Source organism: Pseudopipra pipra, chromosome 5 (assembly GCF_036250125.1).
Source record: "Pseudopipra pipra isolate bDixPip1 chromosome 5, bDixPip1.hap1, whole genome shotgun sequence".
Classification (NCBI taxonomy): Eukaryota; Metazoa; Chordata; class Aves; order Passeriformes; family Pipridae; genus Pseudopipra; species Pseudopipra pipra.
In genome coordinates this window covers 69,923,054-69,942,623 of record NC_087553.1, presented here as the reverse complement: position 1 = coordinate 69,942,623, position 19,570 = coordinate 69,923,054, and the positions used below count along the sequence as shown (strand labels likewise).

Genomic DNA, 19,570 nt, shown 5'->3' with positions numbered 1-19,570 from the left:
CTCATATCTGCCCTTTAAAGAAATCTGGATTGGTCTGTTTTTTGGTAACAGGGGGGAATTTGACTGCTTTCTGCCTTCTGGAGGGGTGGGAATTGTGAATCAAGAGATATATTCCAAACTTAGAACTTTTCTGCCCCTTTGCTAAAAGTGAAAACAGCAGCAGCCCCACATCATCAATGCCTACTCTATATGTTGTACCCTTTGCTCTAATTTAAAAGGTAGAATTTTAATAGAAGTTATAATTTTGATGCTTTGGGGGCTTATTTCAGACTTACCTCAATCACACTTTTTAGCTATAAGATGTTCTTGCTAGTACATTGTAATGCAAATAGGAAAGCCTTCCAACAGAACTTTAAAAAAGCTTTACATAAAAAAAAAAAAATTCCTGTAGCCTAGAATCTGAGTTTTGTACCAAATAATAGACTCTAGTTTCTGTCAGAAGAGGAGCCCAAGTGCGCTGTTGGATCAAGGTGACCTTCCATGCTGCAGAAAGAGTCAGGCAGAAGATCCGCTTAGTAAATGAACAGAAAAATCTGTGATGTGAAACTGGGGGAGTGGCTGAGGGTGATTTCTCTCTTATTAAGTGAAAGCAAAAAATTGAGAAGATAAGTGTAGATGAGATAACGCTGTGAAAGAAACAGAGAAGCCCCTGACTGTACTTTCTTGCCTTTCTGAAATGTTGCTGTTCTTAGTCATCTCTTTTAAAGGGTTATTTCCTGAATTTTAACTTGGCAAAGGTAGAGGATATTGATGAGCATAATCACATGGTGTTTTCCCAGAGCAGAGTTCATAGAGCAGACAGTACATGCAAGCACAGAACGGCGTAAATCTTAAAATAAAACTTGTGCAAAACAAGCATTTAATATGCTGGTAGCCTTGGCCTCACTGAGAAACGAGTTTGTGCTTTGCATTACAAAAGCTATTGCATGTTTTTAAAAACCTTCCATTTAAACTAAATTTCTTTACGGTCATTGGTAGCCTGAAAGAGAATTTATTTCATTTTTTGTTGGAATGGTATTTTTGGGAGAGAAGAAGAAGAGGGTAGAGAATTGCTTTGTTTTCCTCACAAATTTCTAAAAATCATCCTAGATGTTGATGTGAAGTCAGAGGGATTTATGTAGAAAGGGAGGGGTTTCCTGCGGACCAGGCTCGAAGCTTAGCACCCTAAAATGGTGACCGCAGACTGAGCTACTTGAATATTTCCATTTGGCAGCAGAGAGGTCTTTTTTAAAATGGGAACACTGTCTTGAGCCTTCATAGATTCTGAGAAGGGCAAAAGTCACTGAATATGCCCTCAGGAGTCAGTGGTTCCTAAGCAGGGAATCTGACTTTTTCTGGGAGAAGAAATGTGAAATCTGCCTCTGCAGACCACCCAAGTAAGTACAAACTCTTACTTTGCTGCCTTCTCCTTTTGGGATGGTTGAGGGACCTTTGTTTAATTCCCATGGGAGGTGAGAGGACTTCTCGCAAAAGATGAGTTAATAGGTAGCGCATTTTGGCTTTGCTCTGGCTCTGTTTTCCAAATACTGATGTGGGGCAAGGGAGTGTTCTTAGATTTGAAGGAAAAGTACTCCTTTTTGAGTCCTAAAGTCCTGTTGACTTTAGGAAATAAACACCCAACTAGGGAGGTGGAAGAAAGTACGGCTTCAGAACACTTGAGTCATGTCCAGTGGGACATTGACTGGAAAGCTTGTGTCATGCTGGGAATTGTCGTGGCATCTTAGGTCATGCTGGGCAAATCCACCCGATGCAGCACAGGGCTGCATTAGTTATTAGCTGAGATCCCAAACGCACAACAGCTTGGCTGGCATTTGGTTGCTCCAGCAGCCCTGGATCACTGCTTCGAGTTCTTATGTTACCTCTTGAGTAGGGTATCCAGGGAGTAATACTGTAAAAAAAATATGCTTGTGTGGAGTACACACGCTAATTAATGTCTTACCTGTATCTGATGATAAAATGACAAGATTTTTGGATTGAGACACTGTGCTTCAGTTGTGGAATAACTCCAGATGAATCACATATAGCCTCTATGCCTTTTTCCCCCATTACCTTCCTTTCTGCCGAGAAGAGATAGCGGCGGTAAGTACCTTGCAGTGGTGTTAGGAGAGGAATCAATTAGAGCGTGAGGAGCTCAGGCTCTGATGTGGTGCGGACAGCTTGGCTCCCTCCCTTCGGATCGTCATTCCGGCCCATGCAGTGCTTCCCTGCCTGGCACTGGGCAAACCGCCGCCTCGCCGCGCTTCGTTTTCCGCTCAGAAACCTGGGCAGGAATTTTTGCTCCTTGCAGTTGCCTCGAATGGGTGTTAAAACCCAGGCAATTAATGTCACGGAGAGACTTTTGTTGTCTTCCTGCCCCACCCCGTTGGCATGCAAACTTCAATTGGCATAATGTCAACAGAAGTTATTGCCGCTGCAGATGAGATGGATAACTCTTACTGTTAAAATAATATCTCATGTTTTGCTCAGTTGTCTAATGGATTTGCTTTTTAAGCATGGATGATATGAAATATCCCCAAGGCATTATTCCCAACAAGGTATAGAATCCCACTTAATGTCTATTTTTAGGATTGAATAGGTTCTGTGAAGCCTCATTTGTGTGAAGATAAGATAGTTAATCACTTTGCTTTCCAAGTGATTTTGAAGAGACAATTTTTGGCCATATCTCCTGTTCTTTATCTCCACTCTGTTTGGCTCACTTGTCTCTTGGAGTTGTTGCCATAAGTGTGGGAGGTAAGAAATGAAGGGATTAAATAAATGGAGGAGAACTGCTAACCGAGCAACATTAGCTATTTGTACATTAGGAAGGGAATTTCTTCTAAGACATCCAACTTTTTAATTTCTATATGAGGATACAACTTTTAAAGGAGACCGAGTGCTACAGCCTAATTAGTAAATGTACAGGAGGAACAGCAGGATGTGGGGGTGACTGTGGAAGGGGATCACTAGATGAATTATTAGTATTAGTATTATTACTTCCATTCTTATTAGTATTTCTATTATTTTTTTAATTTTTAATATTATTTTAAAGCGCAGCTTAGTTTTTAGTCTCTCTAACTAATGTTTAATTTAACTTGAATTTGAACCACAGAGTGTAGTGGATTGCAAATGACTGAGTTGGAAAGCTTCCAAAAGCCATTGAATTTCAGCGGTTTTAGTGTTCTCCGGTAAAAGAAACGACTTGTTTTAAGCAAGCTATATGCTTGTTTCTGTGCTCTAAATAGAAAATAATGATGTTATGCATTACTGCATGAACTATATTTGGCACCCACCAGCAATATTCATTTTCTCTTGCTTCTCTCCCTTCCTCCTTCCCTCCCCCCTCTCCCTCTCTCTCTCTCTCTCCAAAATATGCGTATAGAGATATATATATATATGTCTGACAGTAATCTAGGAGGCCAAGTAACTGACCACATTCTTCTACTACAGAAATTGTGTGAATACCTAACACAGCTTAAATCCCCTAAATTGGGATTTATGAAAGGATGACAGCAAACAATCTTCTAGCTATGCCATCAGTCAGGCAGTTACAGCAACTGCATTACATTTATTTGTGAGAGTCTATGTGATGGATGCACATTTGTCCTGCTTTTACCCGTGAATAAACTAAGGTAAATTACTCCAACCAATACTGGGAATCCAAAGCTCTGCCTGTGCTGGTGAAGCAAGCAGGAGCATGGTGCTGGTTAGCGCTTTCCTGCCTGGGCATATCTGGGGAATAACATGGGCTAGACACTGTTCCCACTAGGCACTATGGACAAGGACATCCTGTTTTGAGAGGAAGGAGAAGTATGGCTGCATAAATGCAAGCTGTGCCATGCCACTTCTTTTAAGAGCCAGAGAGCAGTCCCTTGCCTCTTTTATTCACTAGTATTTATTTGGCCTTAGAGACTGTCCCTGGTTCCCAGAGAAGTTCCCTGAAGCTGTAGCCAGATATTGACTGCGTAATTCAAGTTAGTTTGACCCTAGAGAAGTCATTCTAAACAGTTCTTTTCGATAGGAAAATACACCTCTTTCAGTTCTGGGAAACTAGTATTACTTGTGAGTTACAAGGGTTTAAAAAAGCAAAACCAGTTGGCAATGAAGTGTTGTGAGAAATGTGTTTAAGAGCTTCTCTGAAAGGATCCTACAGAAAAACTGGGGAGCTAGAAGCTGAAATGAGGGGTTGGGGGGTATGTGTAGAGGTATCTGCACATAATAATCCAGAAAAACAATGACCTCTGAAGACACTGAAAATCATTTAATTCTCTGGTGCTTATGGACCATTTTCTCTTCTTCCCCCAGTCCTTTGGTAGGTCAATACATGCCTTCCTGACTTCCAGACTCAGTGAAGGTGCTCAGGAGCCTGGCAAGTAGAGATGCGGTTTTTCCTCGGACTGCTGGTCTAATTAAGCTGCACTCACTAATTAGATCAGGAGCTTGGAGAAAGGTTTGAATTCATTTCCAGACCAGAGTTAGATGAAGAACATAAGTTTTTCCAGCTGGCTTTCATGCTGGTACCTCTTTAGGTGCATTTCTTCTCCTGTGCCCTCAGCCTCTCCCTGCTGCTCCTTGATATTTTCTTTCTCTTTGGTTCTTCTATTGATTTCAAAAAGTCTCTGGATTTATAATCCTTCCCCCAAGAAGAATATTAGGGTTTAATTAAGGTCTGACATCTCTTTCTCTCTCTCCCACATTCTCTCCTGACATTTTACAATTCTGAGAGGTAGAAAATATGAAAGAAGTCCCCTTTGGCTTCAACAGTGATTAATGCCAGCAAGGAGAAGTCCCAAAGTGCTAGAAATGACAAGATACATGCAAGCTGTCATCATTTAATCCTATTGCTTTCTGTTTGGTTTGGATATTACCCAAGTAACCCAAGTTCTTCAAATTTACCCTTTGCTTGGGCGAAAGTTTAGCTCCATTCTGTATTGTTTCCCTGCAGTGTGGTTTGTGAGAGTGACAGGTAAGGGACAAACTGAGGTGGGTCATGGCTAGAAACTTATAGCCAGGGCAGATGACAGGTAAGAGAGGAAAGGGACAGGTCTGAAAAGGGCTAAGAGCTCTAGAAATCTTCTGGTAGCTTTAAAAGGTTATAGAAAGATGATGAGAGGAATGGTAAGCAGTGAGGGGTCAGGTATAACATTGTCCACACGCATCCCCTCAACTCTGATGGTGTAAAGTCACACTGTGCTTAACTTCAGAGGTCTTTGCGGTGGTCTTTCAGTGCCATATTGAGCTGGCTGAAGGTGTGGGCAGGCTTACGTGCATTCCAAGTCCTTTCTTGCCAAATGGTTTTCTTTCCTCAAGGCATGAGGAATCACAGGAGCAAGGCACATCTGCAGTGGCAGGAGTGGAGAATAAAAGCTGCTAATGGATGTATGAAGGTGTTTTTGCAACAGACCATAAAGTAATGAGTATTCATAGTCTAATTATGTGGGTAGAGTTTCAGAGGTGCTGAAGGTACCCAAATTTCACAGACCCAACACAGCTGCAGCAAATTGAGCCCATCAGCTCCTTCATCTTCACTGAAAAGCAGCTCCTGCTTTTAATCACTAAAGTCCTCTGTAAGACTAACATGCTCACATGTTTAACAAAATACCTCTTATTAAACCAGCCAATACAGACCATTTACAGTGCCAACCTCCTCCTCCTACAAACCTTGCTTCACTCACAGAAATTACTGCTCTCAGGAAGTCTTTAGCCCACCCAGAACATCTGAATGCCCATTTCTCTTCAGAAAACAGATGGAAAGCAGGTGCCCAAAAGCCTTTCCACCAAATATACTGACAACTCCAAAAGGAGATTTAAGCAGTTGCAGGTGACTCGATGGCAACTTGGACCATGCCAATCCCATCCTCATCCATGCCTGGAGACAGTTCTTCCCCACTCACCCTTAGCACTTCAGGGTAAAGATTACACCTGATTTGAAACATCTCCTGACTAAACAAAACAAACCATACCTTGATCGCCTTGTGCAATGTGCAAGCACACAATAGTAATCACAGCTAATGACTCTGCTAAATGCTAGACTGCACACACCTCCTTGTTTGGTGTTTGTTTTGTATACAGAAGGTAACATCAACTGAATAACAAGGATGCCAAGTTACAGATGGGGTTGTGGAATCGTATTTGACAGCCGATTAGAGTAATCTGACAGAAATGATGACTTAATCACCACGACAGACTCCAAATTCCCAGATAGAATTCCACCCAGGTTAATCTAATTTCCTTGCAATATTTTTGCCAGAAATAGACTCTTAGCCGGCTTGTTTTCTCCCATGCAGATGTCACATGGCTTTGACAAGAATGTAAATAGGAAGCATTATTGTGGTTGAAAAGATGAGTTTGAGGCTCTAAAACTGGAGAGGGTGTGTGCCTTGAGAAGTTTTGGGTTGTTCTGCTGTGGTTTTTTATCTGATGAAGTTACATACAGTGGGATGTACTCAGGAAAAAGAGGGGGAAAAAAGAAAAAGAGGTAACTATTCAATTGTAATTCTAGGCCATGGCGTGGTCCTGCTGCTGCCCTGGACATTGCCAGCAGCCAGATTCTCATTGATTTTAGGGGATTTTCAGGATTTAATGTTTGACAACTGTTTCTCTGCCTTTTTGATTCCTGTGGACCATCAGCACCCCTGCTTGGGATGTGCCCAAGGAGATGTGGTGATCTGCTTGGCCTCTGGCTTCGGGTGGGCTCTGTTAGAGCAATGAAGCCCCTATTTTGCTGCCAGCACTGCCACAAGGCACCAGCAACCTTGGGCAACAGGCACTTGCCTGCTCTCAGTTGTAAAACAGTGGCACAGTGTGTTTTGAGACCTATGGACAGAGGGTGCCTGTAGGAAAGGTAAGGTTGTGCTGTGCTTGCTGCCCAACTGTGAGCTCTCTATAATATTGACAAGGAGATGTTGTTCCTTACAGCCCGTACTCCAGCCTGGGTGTGATATCCCTGTGCACAGTGCTTGCCAGGGGAAGCTGCCCACGCTCAGAAAGAACTTGCCTGAGAGCTGTGTTGTTCTCTTTTTACTGTATGGTCTGAGCACAGGGTAGTGTTCAAGTCTGTAAAGTATTTGCTGCGGTTATTTTTCTTACTCTTGCCTATTTGTTAATTGCAACTGTGCATTCATAAATACTGTGCTTTCTTAAACAAAGATTTTTTCAAGCAAAGAAGAAAATGCTTCCTGTTGTTCTGTGTGACAGCATGACATACTGAGAAACCACTTACCTTGAGATCATAAGTGATGTATAGCTGCAATAACAGGTTTCTGATAAGACATGAAATCCTTCATTTCAGTAGATGACATGATTCTAGTGAGTGGCATCTAATTTGAAACAGGTTTATATCATCTATAATCTTTTGGAGGGCCTGGGAAAGCGCAGCTATTTTATTATTTTTATAGCCTGCAGTTATACAAGGAAGATATAAAACGCACAGATTATTTTCTCTTTTGCTCATTGTAGAGTGAAAGGATAGTACCTATTTAGCTTTTGTCTCTGCCCCTTTAATTTTCTTATTCACTGCACACTTCTTTGAGAGTCATTCTTTTCTTTTCTTTTCCTTTCTTTTTTACACCTACCTTTAAATATTTTATGGGTAGAGAGCTTATAATATGTATTGTCACGGCAGTTGTCTCTAGAGGTCAGCAATGAGTTTAATAATGAGATGCGAACCAGTGACTCTGTAAAACCCATTTCAGGTTATAAATGGCATGTTTTATTGAATCTAGTGTTAAAGGTTGTTAACGTATCAATTGGTGATGGTCAGGGTTAAACAAGCTTCAACATGAGCCCTCTCATGTTAGGAAACTGTCAGGAAGGTATTTTTCCACCTTCCTCTTCCACTGAAGCCAGGTTTGTGTATCGCATCTATTTTTTCCAGGGTGTTCTGTAGTTTAAACTCTCCAGGTCTGAGCTGGATCTTGTGTTGATTTTGCATCTATATAATTTTAAGCACAACAGCATCGCTCCCAAATTCAACTTGCTGATGTGAAGGGAGTTTGGACCATGACTTTTCAGCAGGAACCTTTGAAATCAAGTAGAAACCCAGCTGAAGCATCCTGTTAAATCTTGCCTCTTGCTTCGTGGATGTACCAGATTACTGACTTAATGAACTTGGAGTAATTATGTGTAACAGAAGAGGACAATTTCAGGTGCAATAAATGTGTTTGTTGGGTAACACTGATCTTTATGTTGTGACTATGGGCTGCAAAAACAACTTCTTCACATGAATTCAGTCTAAAGTTGGCTTCTGTAGTTCAGACAGTTTGAGAAGTTCAGAAGTGAGAGGTTTTTAACATTGTTAGAATTGCCTTTATTTAAAATATCTCCTCTTTGGAGCATATAAATGCAGCTATAAAGAGCAATAGATTCTTTGTCTACAAAAGGCCTGAATTTTGGTTGGGTTTTTCTGTTATAATCTGCATATTCCTGAATTTACAATACTTACCTTTCTTTCCTCTATTTTTTCACCATTCCATTGCTCCTCAGAGACATCAGTAACCTTCAGCGGGCTCATGGAGCAAGTTACACTTTTTTTCTTCTTTCTCTTTTTGATTGCTGAGTGGACATACTGCATCACATTCCCATGAATTTTAAGTCTCCTGCAGTGCCCAATGTATTGTTGATTTCAGGATAAATATTAAGCACTAAAGACAGAGTACGATAGAAGTTCCCTTTTTCCTATAAATTTGATCGAATAAGAGTGGCAGAAAAGTGCTGGGCTATTAAGGTCCATTTAGGAAATGAATGATTCAAAGAGAACAGAATTGTTAAAATTGAAGCAAATTTATGCATCCTGGTGACTACATCTACCTTGTGGCTTTGCCTTTTCCTTAAGGCACAGTGGGGAGTTTGCAAGCAGCACAGGCAACGCATTGATTTGCAGGGCCAGGGAGCATTCTGGACTTTGAGTAAATCTTACAGAAACATTCACAGCTATACTTTATATTTTCTAAAGAATCCAGCATCTTTTTCCCTGGAGGCTAAGTGGCTCCACCAAAAGCAATACAGATTTGGGTTTCTGTGCTGCTTTGAAAGCACATTTGATATGAGGGCATGGATGTTCTCTCCTGCTCAGCTGTTTTTGTTTCCCAAAGTTTGTCATAATAGTCTTTTATTAGAAAAGTGGAATTGCCTCTGACATTTTCAGGCAGTACTCAGCTCTGCTGCACTGAAAAATGATACTAAAGCAGATAGAGCATACATTTATTTATCTGCTCACGTGAATTGGTAAGGAATTGCTGAGGAGAGAAAAAGCAGTGGCCCTGCTGCTGCTGGAAGGTTTGTGCAGTCAAATCTCAGCAACTATACAGAGCCTATGAAAGAAAATAAAAGTGGGGTTTTTTGCAAGCTTAAAAATTTCACATATTGAATATCAATGTGAGGTCAGTTCTGAAGGCTTTTGAGAACCTGTAACAAAATTTCCCTGAGTACACCACAGTGGCCACGTGGCTGGCTATAACCAATGTCCATGGTAAAGCCACACACCCTGATCAGAGGGAGCTCAACTGCTGTGGTGTTGCTATTCCTGAAAGAACAAAAGCACCATTTGTAAAAATTTTGTTGGAGTTATCCACAATTCGGTGTGGGAGCAGCATCATGTAGTAGAGAAAGCTGAGGACACACCATTAGGATGCTGTGAGATGTTCAGCACAGAACACTGCAAACGGGGGTAGATTTCCTTTGCAGTAGGAGGGACATGAATGGAGGAAGAGGTTGAAAAGGAAAAAGGATTAGGAGTTTTTATGGATCCTAGAATTGTTCCATGTTGTGGTGGAAGCTTTATGAATGAATGTATCATGTATCCTAAAACAAAAAGATGAAATACTGAACAGTTATAGGAAGCTATTGTAAGAAGCAAGATTCTCTTCATCTTCAGTCCTGAAAGAATTAGCATCCTTTTTTTAATTACAAGCAAAGTTCATTTGTCAAACTCAAGTCCTCTGAGTACGTTTTAAATGCTTGCTAGTTCTTAAATTACTTGAAAATTTCATCTTGGTTTTGGCAGTGGTTGAACTCGAGGAAAAAAAAAGTTGGTAAAACAGAAACCAAGCATGCCATAAACTAATGAGGGCTGTAACTTTAGAGGTCTTCTGAAACTAGATACAGCAAATTAAAGATTTATAGGAGTCCTGTGGGCCCAGTGATCTATTTTTTTTTAATCTTCCTGGTTATAAAATGTTCCTTTACCATTTTATTTTTTCTTAAAAGCCTATAATACAGTGTTATTTTGAATTTATATAATTAAACATGATTCTTGATTTTTTATGACTATCCAACCTGCCTTACTCTCTTTCATTTTTGTTTTTAGATGCATCATCCTATTCAGATGAAACCCGCAGATAGTGAAAAGTCAAATGGTACGTGTTTAATTTATTTTTACTTAATTGTGACTCTCTCTAAGCTAAAGCAAGCACAACATTGTGAGAGGTTTTGCTTTAGTGCTTGTGTGGTGAAAATTATATGAGGTAGTTTCGCTCCACCTGATGTGTTGGGGAAGGTATTGAGCTGCTCTGAACTCCCTTTTATCTTCTGCGTTAAAGAAGGAAGGAAATGTTCTCAAAAAGGGTCTTCCTTGTACCTCCTGTGTGTCACGACCCACCTCACTGCATCCATCTCTCCCTTGGTTTCTCCTAACAGCAAGATGATGTGGGAGCGCCTGATATTGATAAGGTGGAGATGAAATTTTACTGGTGAAATTTAAAAATAAAGGAAACAAAAAAACTCTCCTGTGTTAACAAACTGTGTAAGCAGATGATCAGCCTTAAACATTTGCCTAAACTACCTTTTTATAGAATGAGGCTGTTCTGAATCCGAGCCAAATTTAGGTTTTAATCATATGCTTCATTATGAACTGGGAAACCCACTTTGCAGCTCTCTGTATACTTATTCCTCTCAACGATTGAAAAATGAATGCTATAAAGACAGTAATATCCATTTGGAATACCAGGGTACTGTCTAAGTGGATGTATATGACATGCAAAACAGACAGCATTTTAAATCTATTAAACATGCCAGGTTTATATATTCAAGGAAATAAGATAATCGAATGGTAGCGCAACCTGGCTGGGTGTGATTCTTTAAAAATATATACATGTGTATATTTTGCCCCTTGATTTGTTCCTGTAATTTTCTAAAATATATGTTAAAGATATCATCTGCCTTCTTAGATTGCAAGAGCTTCATTTTCCCATAAGGCCCACATAATCAGAGCTGGTTCCTCCAACAGGCATCTTTGCACCTCATTAATTAGTAATCAGGGCAGAAGCCGTGCACTTAGAGATCTACATACCTGCAAATGTAAATTATGATTGGGCTCTAAATCTCTCTGCAAGGCTTTTTTTAAGGCTTCTTTTTTAGCTAATTGTAGTGCAACCCTTTTTCGGGCTCCTCCAAGGATTAGGAAGTTTGGAATGAAATTAAAACTTCACATTATGCTAGGTTTCCCATTATAACAACTTTCCAAACAAAAGTAGCCATGAGCACAGGAAATATGAGCCCTTACCCATTTGTAAGGGAGGGGTGTTCTCTCTCTCAGGTTAGAATCAGGATCATCAAAATCTGACTTCTGGCCCTGCACAGGGACAGTCCCAAAAATTACACCACATGCCTGAGAGTGTTGTTCAAATGCTCATTGAGCTTTGATGGGCTTGGTGCCATGAACACTTCCCTGGGGAGCCTGATCCAATGCACACTCCCACCCTCTGGGTGAAGAACCTTTTCCTAATAGGTTTTAGCAGTGATTTCTTGCTGGTTTTGCATGCTCAGAATAGAGGCCACAGCACCAGCATGGGCAGAAGGACTGAACATTTCAGGGCCCACTGCAGTCCAGGAGAATGTTGCTGTTTGAATCCAAACTCCAGACCATGATATTTAGTGCTAGAAGTGGGTACAATTATCCCTTAGGCTCAGGAACACTGGCCTGAACCCTCTCAACTAAGTGTAGCCTCTATGAGTTCTTCTTTCAAAGACAAATTTCACCTCAATTTCCTAAGTAAATTGGAAAAATAAGAGGCAGTGGGCCAAAATTGACTCCCAGTGAGTTACTTGTTCATTGTCTGAAGTGTTTCTTTCTAAAGGAGATTGAACATATTGGCAAAACACTATGGGGAATTGTGCAAATTCTGTCTTACTCTGCAAGTAGCACCTGCTTGAAAAGCAGGGTACATTAGCTCCTGGCTGCTGCTGTTAGTCCAGGGTTATCTGCATGAAACTCCTGTCTGCACTGTGGGAATACTCTCTTATTTTCTGGCACCTACTCCAAGCATGAAAATCATGAGGGATTGTCTTTTTTCCCTTTTTTTTTTTCTTGCCTTTTTTGTATTTTGGGGAAAATAAATTGTCAGATCAGAGGTTTCAATTGTCAAATTAAAAACCTTTTTAAATTTAGACTCCTAGAGGGTGTAGGAACTTGATAGGCATGTTCTAGGGGTGGTGAACTATTTTTTTTTTAGTTGACTGGAGAAACAGAAGGCAAGCTAATACTGCAGTGATGCAGTATTTCTGCTCCTCAGAAAGACAGGGTGTAGGCGTGGGGTCCATGGAGTAGGTAACAGTTTGCAAGCAGCTTGGAGATCCAGAAAGAGAAAGAACAGCAGCATGGGGGATGTAGAGGCTTGTTTGGCACGTGTTTTCTATATGCCTCAGGCTATCCATCTGAGGAGGTATATTATCCATGCCAACAGCAAATTGTAAACTGTACCTCTTCAACCAGATTGGTAAGTTCAAAGGGGAAAAGAAAGAAGACATGCCAAGGCATCTTGGTTTTCATGATCTGTGGTGTTTGAGCTTTTGAGAATACTTGAAACCCTTTGATTTCTGAGTCATGGGAGGATCCCAGTACATTTTGTAGGTAAAGTAGTGTTACTCCATTTTCGAAGAGGTTAATAAAATTCTCTTGGTCAAAATTTCCAGATATCTTGTAGACAGATATACAGAAGTTAAACACTCAATTTAAAAACACTCAATTAAAAACTACAATTCTTCTGAGCTTGTACATGTTTGTGAAGGATTGATAGATCTGTTCAAGTTCCACGGGGAGGAGGAATATGTCCTCTCATTCAACTTACAGAGGTTTCCAAAGAACAGTATTTCCTGTGTGATATGTCTCCTCCCTGTAATGAATCCCTTGCTAAAAAGGTTTGAATGAGCATCCAAGCCAGAGAATACCAGGATGAAATGCTCCTCCTTCTCCATCACTCTTCCTGTCCTTAGATATGTTCGTCACTGTCCCTTAGCACCAAGGACCGAGCTCACCTCGTGGAAACTGGGAGATGGGTATGGAAGAGACACCTCCTGCCCACACGTTACTAACCTAGACCAGGTTGCTCAGAGCCCTGTCCAACCTGGCCTTGAACACTTTCAGGGATTGGGCAGCCACATCTTCTCTGGGATACCTGTCCCAGGGATTCCTTCCCTGGGTACAACGCGTCTGAGTCATTTCTCTGCTCGTGCAGATGAAGCAAAGCTTAATTTCTTCCATCAAACTTTTAGCAGCTAGAGTTGATGGGGCAAGACTTGCCTTTAGATCTAATTAATTTGTCTACCCAGGAGTATTCTGAAAAGCTTCTTATTGTTGAGAAATGTAACACCTCTTCTGAAAAATTTTCAGATGATGAATTTTGTAGTGTGTCCTGGTCTGATCACCCAGTAGGTCTAGTCCGACCACCTCTCCTAGGTGGTTGTTTTAACTTATCTACAAAGTTTTGTTTAAGGATTATCTTCCAGAAAAGCATGAGTCTGACTTTGAGGGCTCCACCATTACTAGATTAATTGCAACTGTTAATCACTCACAGTATTTATCCTTTTAAGGGCATTTTCCCTTTTTTCAAACAAAGGAGGTTCCTGCACTCTAATGCCAAAGAACACATGAACACCTGCTTGACTCTGAGTTATCTGTGACCATTAGCATGCTACAATTTGGCAAATACTTAAATGTGTCTTGGATCTGGATTTGAACACAGTCAGAACTTTCAGGCACATATCCCACGGACAGTATGCTCCAAAGTGGATCAAAGTAGCACTACTTCAGGGAAAATGACTAAATTCTCTGTTTAAAAAAATTAAAAAAGGAAGGAGGAGGGTAGCCGAGAAATCTTATAATTTATTTTTATTTATTTTATTAGTGAAAAGTTAAAAAATAATTTTGAAATTCTAAGTGGCACAACTTTGCCGATTTGGAGGGAGTAATTAAATGCCATATGTTAGCACTAACACATAGAAAAGTTGATAATTAATGCAGGCAGCTCCAGATCCAGGTGTGATTTTGACAGATTGTATACAAGGGGTTTTCACAGGCTTACAGATAGAGATAAAAAGTCTGGTTTCCCCTGTTCCCTTCTGTCTGGGAAAAGAAACCAAAAAAACCTACAAAAGCCACCATTTATACATAATTACCTGTTTATTGATTTGCTCAAAAGAGAAGACAACTTCTGGGAGGAATGGGGAGGAAATGTACTCATTATCTTACTGGACTCCTCAGAAATGCATAATAAGGGGTTATAATTTTGATTTTTCAGAATTTTGAGGGTTTAGAAGAGAGAAATGTTTGTCAAATCTTTAGGGAGATTTCCCATGATTATTACAGGGTTTAATTCTTTTGTAGCATTCAGAAAATAATCTCTACTGCTCTGTTCTCCTGGGTTAGCACAAGCGATCTAATACAACCTGCAAGAAATGCTCATTACTGAAGCAAATTGAGTAAAGCTAAAAAATTAGGCCCTTCAGGATGTTATTCTGCACGTTGGATGCAGTGCTGTCAGAAGACAGGAGGCTCGGTTTGAAAAAATCCGCCCCCAGCAGAGAGAGACTTCATCTCATATAACCTTGGATGGCTAATGCAGCGTTCTGGGCTCAAACACGGTGCCCAGGCACCTGTGCTAGTGATGGCAGAGCGAGTCTTGATGGAGTTATGAGAGCAATTCATCTCATTTTAAAACAGGTATTTGCACCTTGTCACACAGGGTTCCTGCATTCTGGGAAACCCCACCCCAAATCCAGCAGGCCTAGCACTGGATGTGTCACTCCAACTGCCCTGGCAGCACAGCTAACCTGTGTTTGTAATATGTTAGGATGGATTAAAGGTGAACCTCATAACGTGTTAATCAAGATGCTGTGTAGCTTCACACCTCCCTTCCTGTGACTAGAACTTCAGGTCTTGTTTACTGTGGTCTTCTGGCTGCTTCTGCTCCATCAAGGAGGGGTACTCAGCCACCCCATCCTACCAGCTGCTTCCAAATGGTTGTATCTACTTCCTTCCCACACAGCAGTGCAAAATAGTCAGAAAGTTCAAATAAGCCTATGAGCAAGGTTCAGAAATAATGATGTCAAATACTCGCCAAAAAAAATTTGATTTTTATGGATTTTGAATTATTGAAACCGACCCCAAATGTGGGAGAGAGAGTTAACAAGCAGCAGTGAAATGCTTAAGAGATATGTGCAGACAGGTGCTGACCCTTGTGCATTGTTATCCTTCCCCCCCAACATTCCTCTTATCTGCTCTCATTGCCCAAAGCACTTGCAGCTCCCAAGCTTTGTCCAGTTTCTCAAAGCTCATTTATTCCTCCTGTCCCTGCAGCTGGAGCTCAGGACATCTAGTGTTATCAGGATGACCAAGATTTGGGGGTTGGCTGGAACATAACAGCCCTATCTACTGTCAGTAGCAGGGGATAGAGTCCCATGGCACAGCCCAGCCCATATTGCTGGGAGAGGTGAGATCAGTCACTCTTTGGACGAGCTGATCTCTTGGCTGTAATTAGGTGAGACAGGTTTAGAGTGCCATCCTTTCCCCAACTAGCAGCACGTAGCACCTGTCCTGACCTCAACACTTGGCCGGATCACGTGTTTAATGTTGGGCTCCTCATTTTACAGTCCATGGGAGCAAGCCAACACGCACAGGAAAATGCTCAGGCTTCCCAGATCCAAAGTTTGCTAACCTCTAACCCCCCTTGACCCACACTTCTTGCAGCCCGTTGTCTATTTGATTCTCAAACCTTGCCTGCCTGACAGGTAAGAATTCATTTCAGAAAGAGAGAAGTGGCTGACCAAAAATGCAGAAACAGATCCTGGCAGTCAGTCTTATCGAGGTGGAAAAGCATTCCTTTCTCTGTATGAGAATATATCGTTAAAAACTCTTTCAGCCTAATAATATCAGATGTTCTATCAGATGGAGTGAAAACATGTAATTATGATCTTGACAATTGTCACTTTAAATGTTTTTTATGCTGGGCCCCTAGCCAAAAAAAGAATAGCAATTTTCTTAAGCTTCAACACTGATCAGCACTGACTAATGGCCCTGAATGCAGAGCACGTCATCATATCAATATGTTTTCTGTACTCTGAGCATTCTCATGAAATCTGCATTTTTAAGATGTACAGTACACAGGAGCTGGATGTTTAATTTACTATAAAATCACCCTCAAGCAGCAAACCTGCAAATCATGTTAGTTAAATGGCATATTTATAGGTTTACCAGCGAAACCAAAGGAGGCCGGTGGGGAGTTTGTTGCCTGCTACTCTTTGGAAAATTAAAGCCTTCTGGTTGCATCTCATTTCTTTCGGATCTCCATATGAATCTCTTTGGTTTGTCTCTTTGTCCTGGCACCAAAGCAGGACCCAAGGGACCTCCTTTGGTATGCTGAAGTAGGCATTTGTTCAACTTTGCCAGCAGCTGTTTTTCAAAGAGGGTTGGAACCTAATCACCCTTAGGGTAGACCTGCACGCTGTATTTCAAGCCTAAAATCAACCCAAGTTTAAACTGGCTGGTACTAGCTGACACACAGACAGAAATTAAGAGGTTCATAACACAGAGCAGAAGGCAATCCTTGCGCCTGTGCTTGGCACCAAGGCTTCCTCCAGCCTGACCTCGATCTGTGATGTGGAGAAACTCAGTCCTGGCAGCCCAGCTGGGTCCTGTGTCTCAAAACCTCTCCTGCACCCTGCCCATAGTCTTTGGCTGTTGTTGACGGGACAGGCTGGTCAGGGAACTTCCTCAAAAAGATTGCTCAATGCAGTATAGGAATTGTAAAAAGCCAAGTTACAGGCATCCTTTCACCAGCAGAAGTGGCTTCCTAGGCTCCTCTTGTAGCTGTGAGCAAGACAATTCAGTTTTCCCATCCTTAAAATAATTATTAACAGCATCAAGGTCAGTTATGTATTATGAATCAGATGTAAAGTTTCATAATAAGACATAAATATCCCAACTTGTTGGTCTTATTTGCAATCACGCATATTCAGCTCCTGATCTGTACATAACTGGCTCATCCCGTGCATTCATCATTTTTTAACCCTTTCTGGAGGGTTCACCTGCATGTGGAACCTCAATATAAAGTGTGAATGAAAATGTTCAGTCTTGAGGAATCTCTGCTGAGGAAAACGTCTTCCCCTGGGTATTAAATTCACGCCAATTTTCTTGCAAGCTTTTAGAGTGAGAAGCTGGGGTTGCAGGGGCTGGTCTCTGTTTTGGATTCTGAAAAAATGCACAGTTTTGGTGCTTGCTTGCATAAAAGCTACAAATACTTTTTAAAGTCAGCAATTTAAGGAGAAAATTACTTCAAACACTTGTCATGATCAATAAACATGAACCTCTTCTTGTTATTCTTGAAATTATTAAATGCACTGAATGTGTTGAAGTATAACACAAATAAAATCCTAGAAAAAATGGACGCGGTTCCTTCTTCCTCAGCTGCAATTTATTCCATTTGACAAACTCATACTAATACAGGAGACAGAGTTGGAGAGCAAGGGAGGATTCATTATTTTTTTTTGTAAGCCCAGAAATGAAAATACTTCGTTACAAAAATAATTTGCACAATAATAGAAATAAGTAAGTGCAGTGCAGACTCTCTGGAGAAAAGCTTTCCTTCTCTCTTTGCTTCCCCACAAACCCTGACAGTCTGCTCATTAACAGGGAATTGGATTTACATGCCATTTCCAGAGAAGAAGAAAGCACTGGTGTATGTACTGTATAATAAGCACTTTAGATTTTTGGTTTAATATAGATGGGTGGGTGCGTTAACATTTTTAAGTCTTTCCAGAGTGAATTAAGTTTTGATGACCTCTTTCATTTTTGACAAGAGTCCCCAGCTTTAGACCTGTAAATTTGAATTCGATTAACAGGACTGTGTGCATCCTGCTGCAGCAGTCCAGCTTGTGCTGGTTTTGGTGACAGTGCAGGCAGGAAATAATCTACCAATACTTCAGGTAAAGCACTTTTTTCATGGGTATTTTTTGCAAACTCAGCATCGTTATAAATCTGAGGGTCTTCAAGTGATGTCCCGGAATATGCCTTGTGTCCTCCTGAAGGGGAGAGGGCTGTGGCAGTCTGAAAAAAAAAACCAGCAGAAAAATTTAATGCATTCTTTTTCCAGAGCAGTCAGTGCACATCTGCCTTTCCAGTGCTGTGCATTAAGTTGGCAGAAATTGAAAGCTCTGATAGGAGCTGCCCTCTCAAAACATTTGTCAGGAATATTTTTCATTAGCTTGTATCATTACACGCAAAATCCCTTCTTCACCCTCACTCCATCATGATTTCTTTCACACATGAGAGGGGTGAGGGAATTTATCTGAATTAGAATCTATGCAAAGATATCTTTAAAAGTCCCTCTAACAGAGGATGCTTTCCTTTTAGAAGCTGTTATGGGGAGGTGTATGCAGAGTGACTAAGACAGCCAATTAATATGTTATATAAACAGCAAGCACCACTAGAAAAAGGAGAGAGAGAAAGAAAAATGAGATATTTGGGGTGGGGGTGGAAGGGGGGAAGGGAGGTTGTAAGTATAAAGTGTTTGCCTTAGGACTTGTCTTCAGTTACAGAGCCAGACTCACATGACTGGAGCTTGGTTTGATGTGGTAATGAAGCATTGATCACAGGAAAAAGATGAAATGGCCTTTGCTCATTCATTATTTTTATCTTCTAGCTGTGGAAGACAGAAAATTGTTCATAGGAATGGTTTCGAAGAAGTGTAATGAGAATGATATCAGGGTGATGTTTTCTCCGTTCGGCCAGATAGAAGAATGCCGAATCCTTCGGGGACCGGATGGGCTGAGCAGAGGTGAGTGTGCAGCCTGTAAAGTCGCTTTCCTTAAGTGCTAATTGGGAGCTATGTGTCACAGCCAAGGTAGGCAGAGCCGCTGTCTGCAGCGAGAGGTTATGCTGTAATACGTCCCACGTGATGAAGTTATCCACATGAACTTTTCACAGTGACTGAAATTATCACCTTTTATTTCCAGTGTCAGAAAGGTCTCGGTGCCAACGTATTAACTTGTGTTATCACCCTGTTTGTCAGCTGGAAAGGTTCCTTTGCACCCTGAGAAAACACCCTCAGTTTTCTGCTCTCACAAAATCAAAGTTGCTTCCCTGACCCCATTTCTGCTTTGTAGCACAAGGCCAAAATAAAAAGAAAAAGAAGTTAGGACTGTAAATGACCGCTTAAAGGTCATGGGAACTGGCCCACGTTGTAGCACCATCTATCTCCTCCATTCCTGTGTTTTCTGTAACTATATGCAAAACATAGGTCTGCTGTAACTGAGAAGCAAAGAGGTTAGCTTGAACTTGAGAGCTTTGTCTGGACAAAAGTTTGTAAAAAGAAATTTCAAATCT

General features: G+C 41.0%; 1 protein-coding gene and 1 long non-coding RNA gene across 16 annotated transcripts in view; both read left to right on the top strand.

Moving 5' to 3' along the window:
* Positions 1-19,570, top strand: part of LOC135415034 (uncharacterized) — a 621,260-nt gene that overhangs the window by 357,239 nt on the left and 244,451 nt on the right. The window lies entirely within an intron of this gene.
* Positions 1-19,570, top strand: part of CELF2 (CUGBP Elav-like family member 2) — a 558,920-nt gene that overhangs the window by 469,442 nt on the left and 69,908 nt on the right. For all 15 annotated transcript variants that reach the window (XM_064656529.1, XM_064656521.1, XM_064656523.1 and 12 more), the window contains 2 exons: positions 10,283-10,331; positions 18,888-19,022. In XM_064656529.1, the coding sequence (XP_064512599.1) occupies positions 10,283-10,331; positions 18,888-19,022 (184 nt within the window). The remainder of the gene's footprint in view (positions 1-10,282; positions 10,332-18,887; positions 19,023-19,570) is intronic.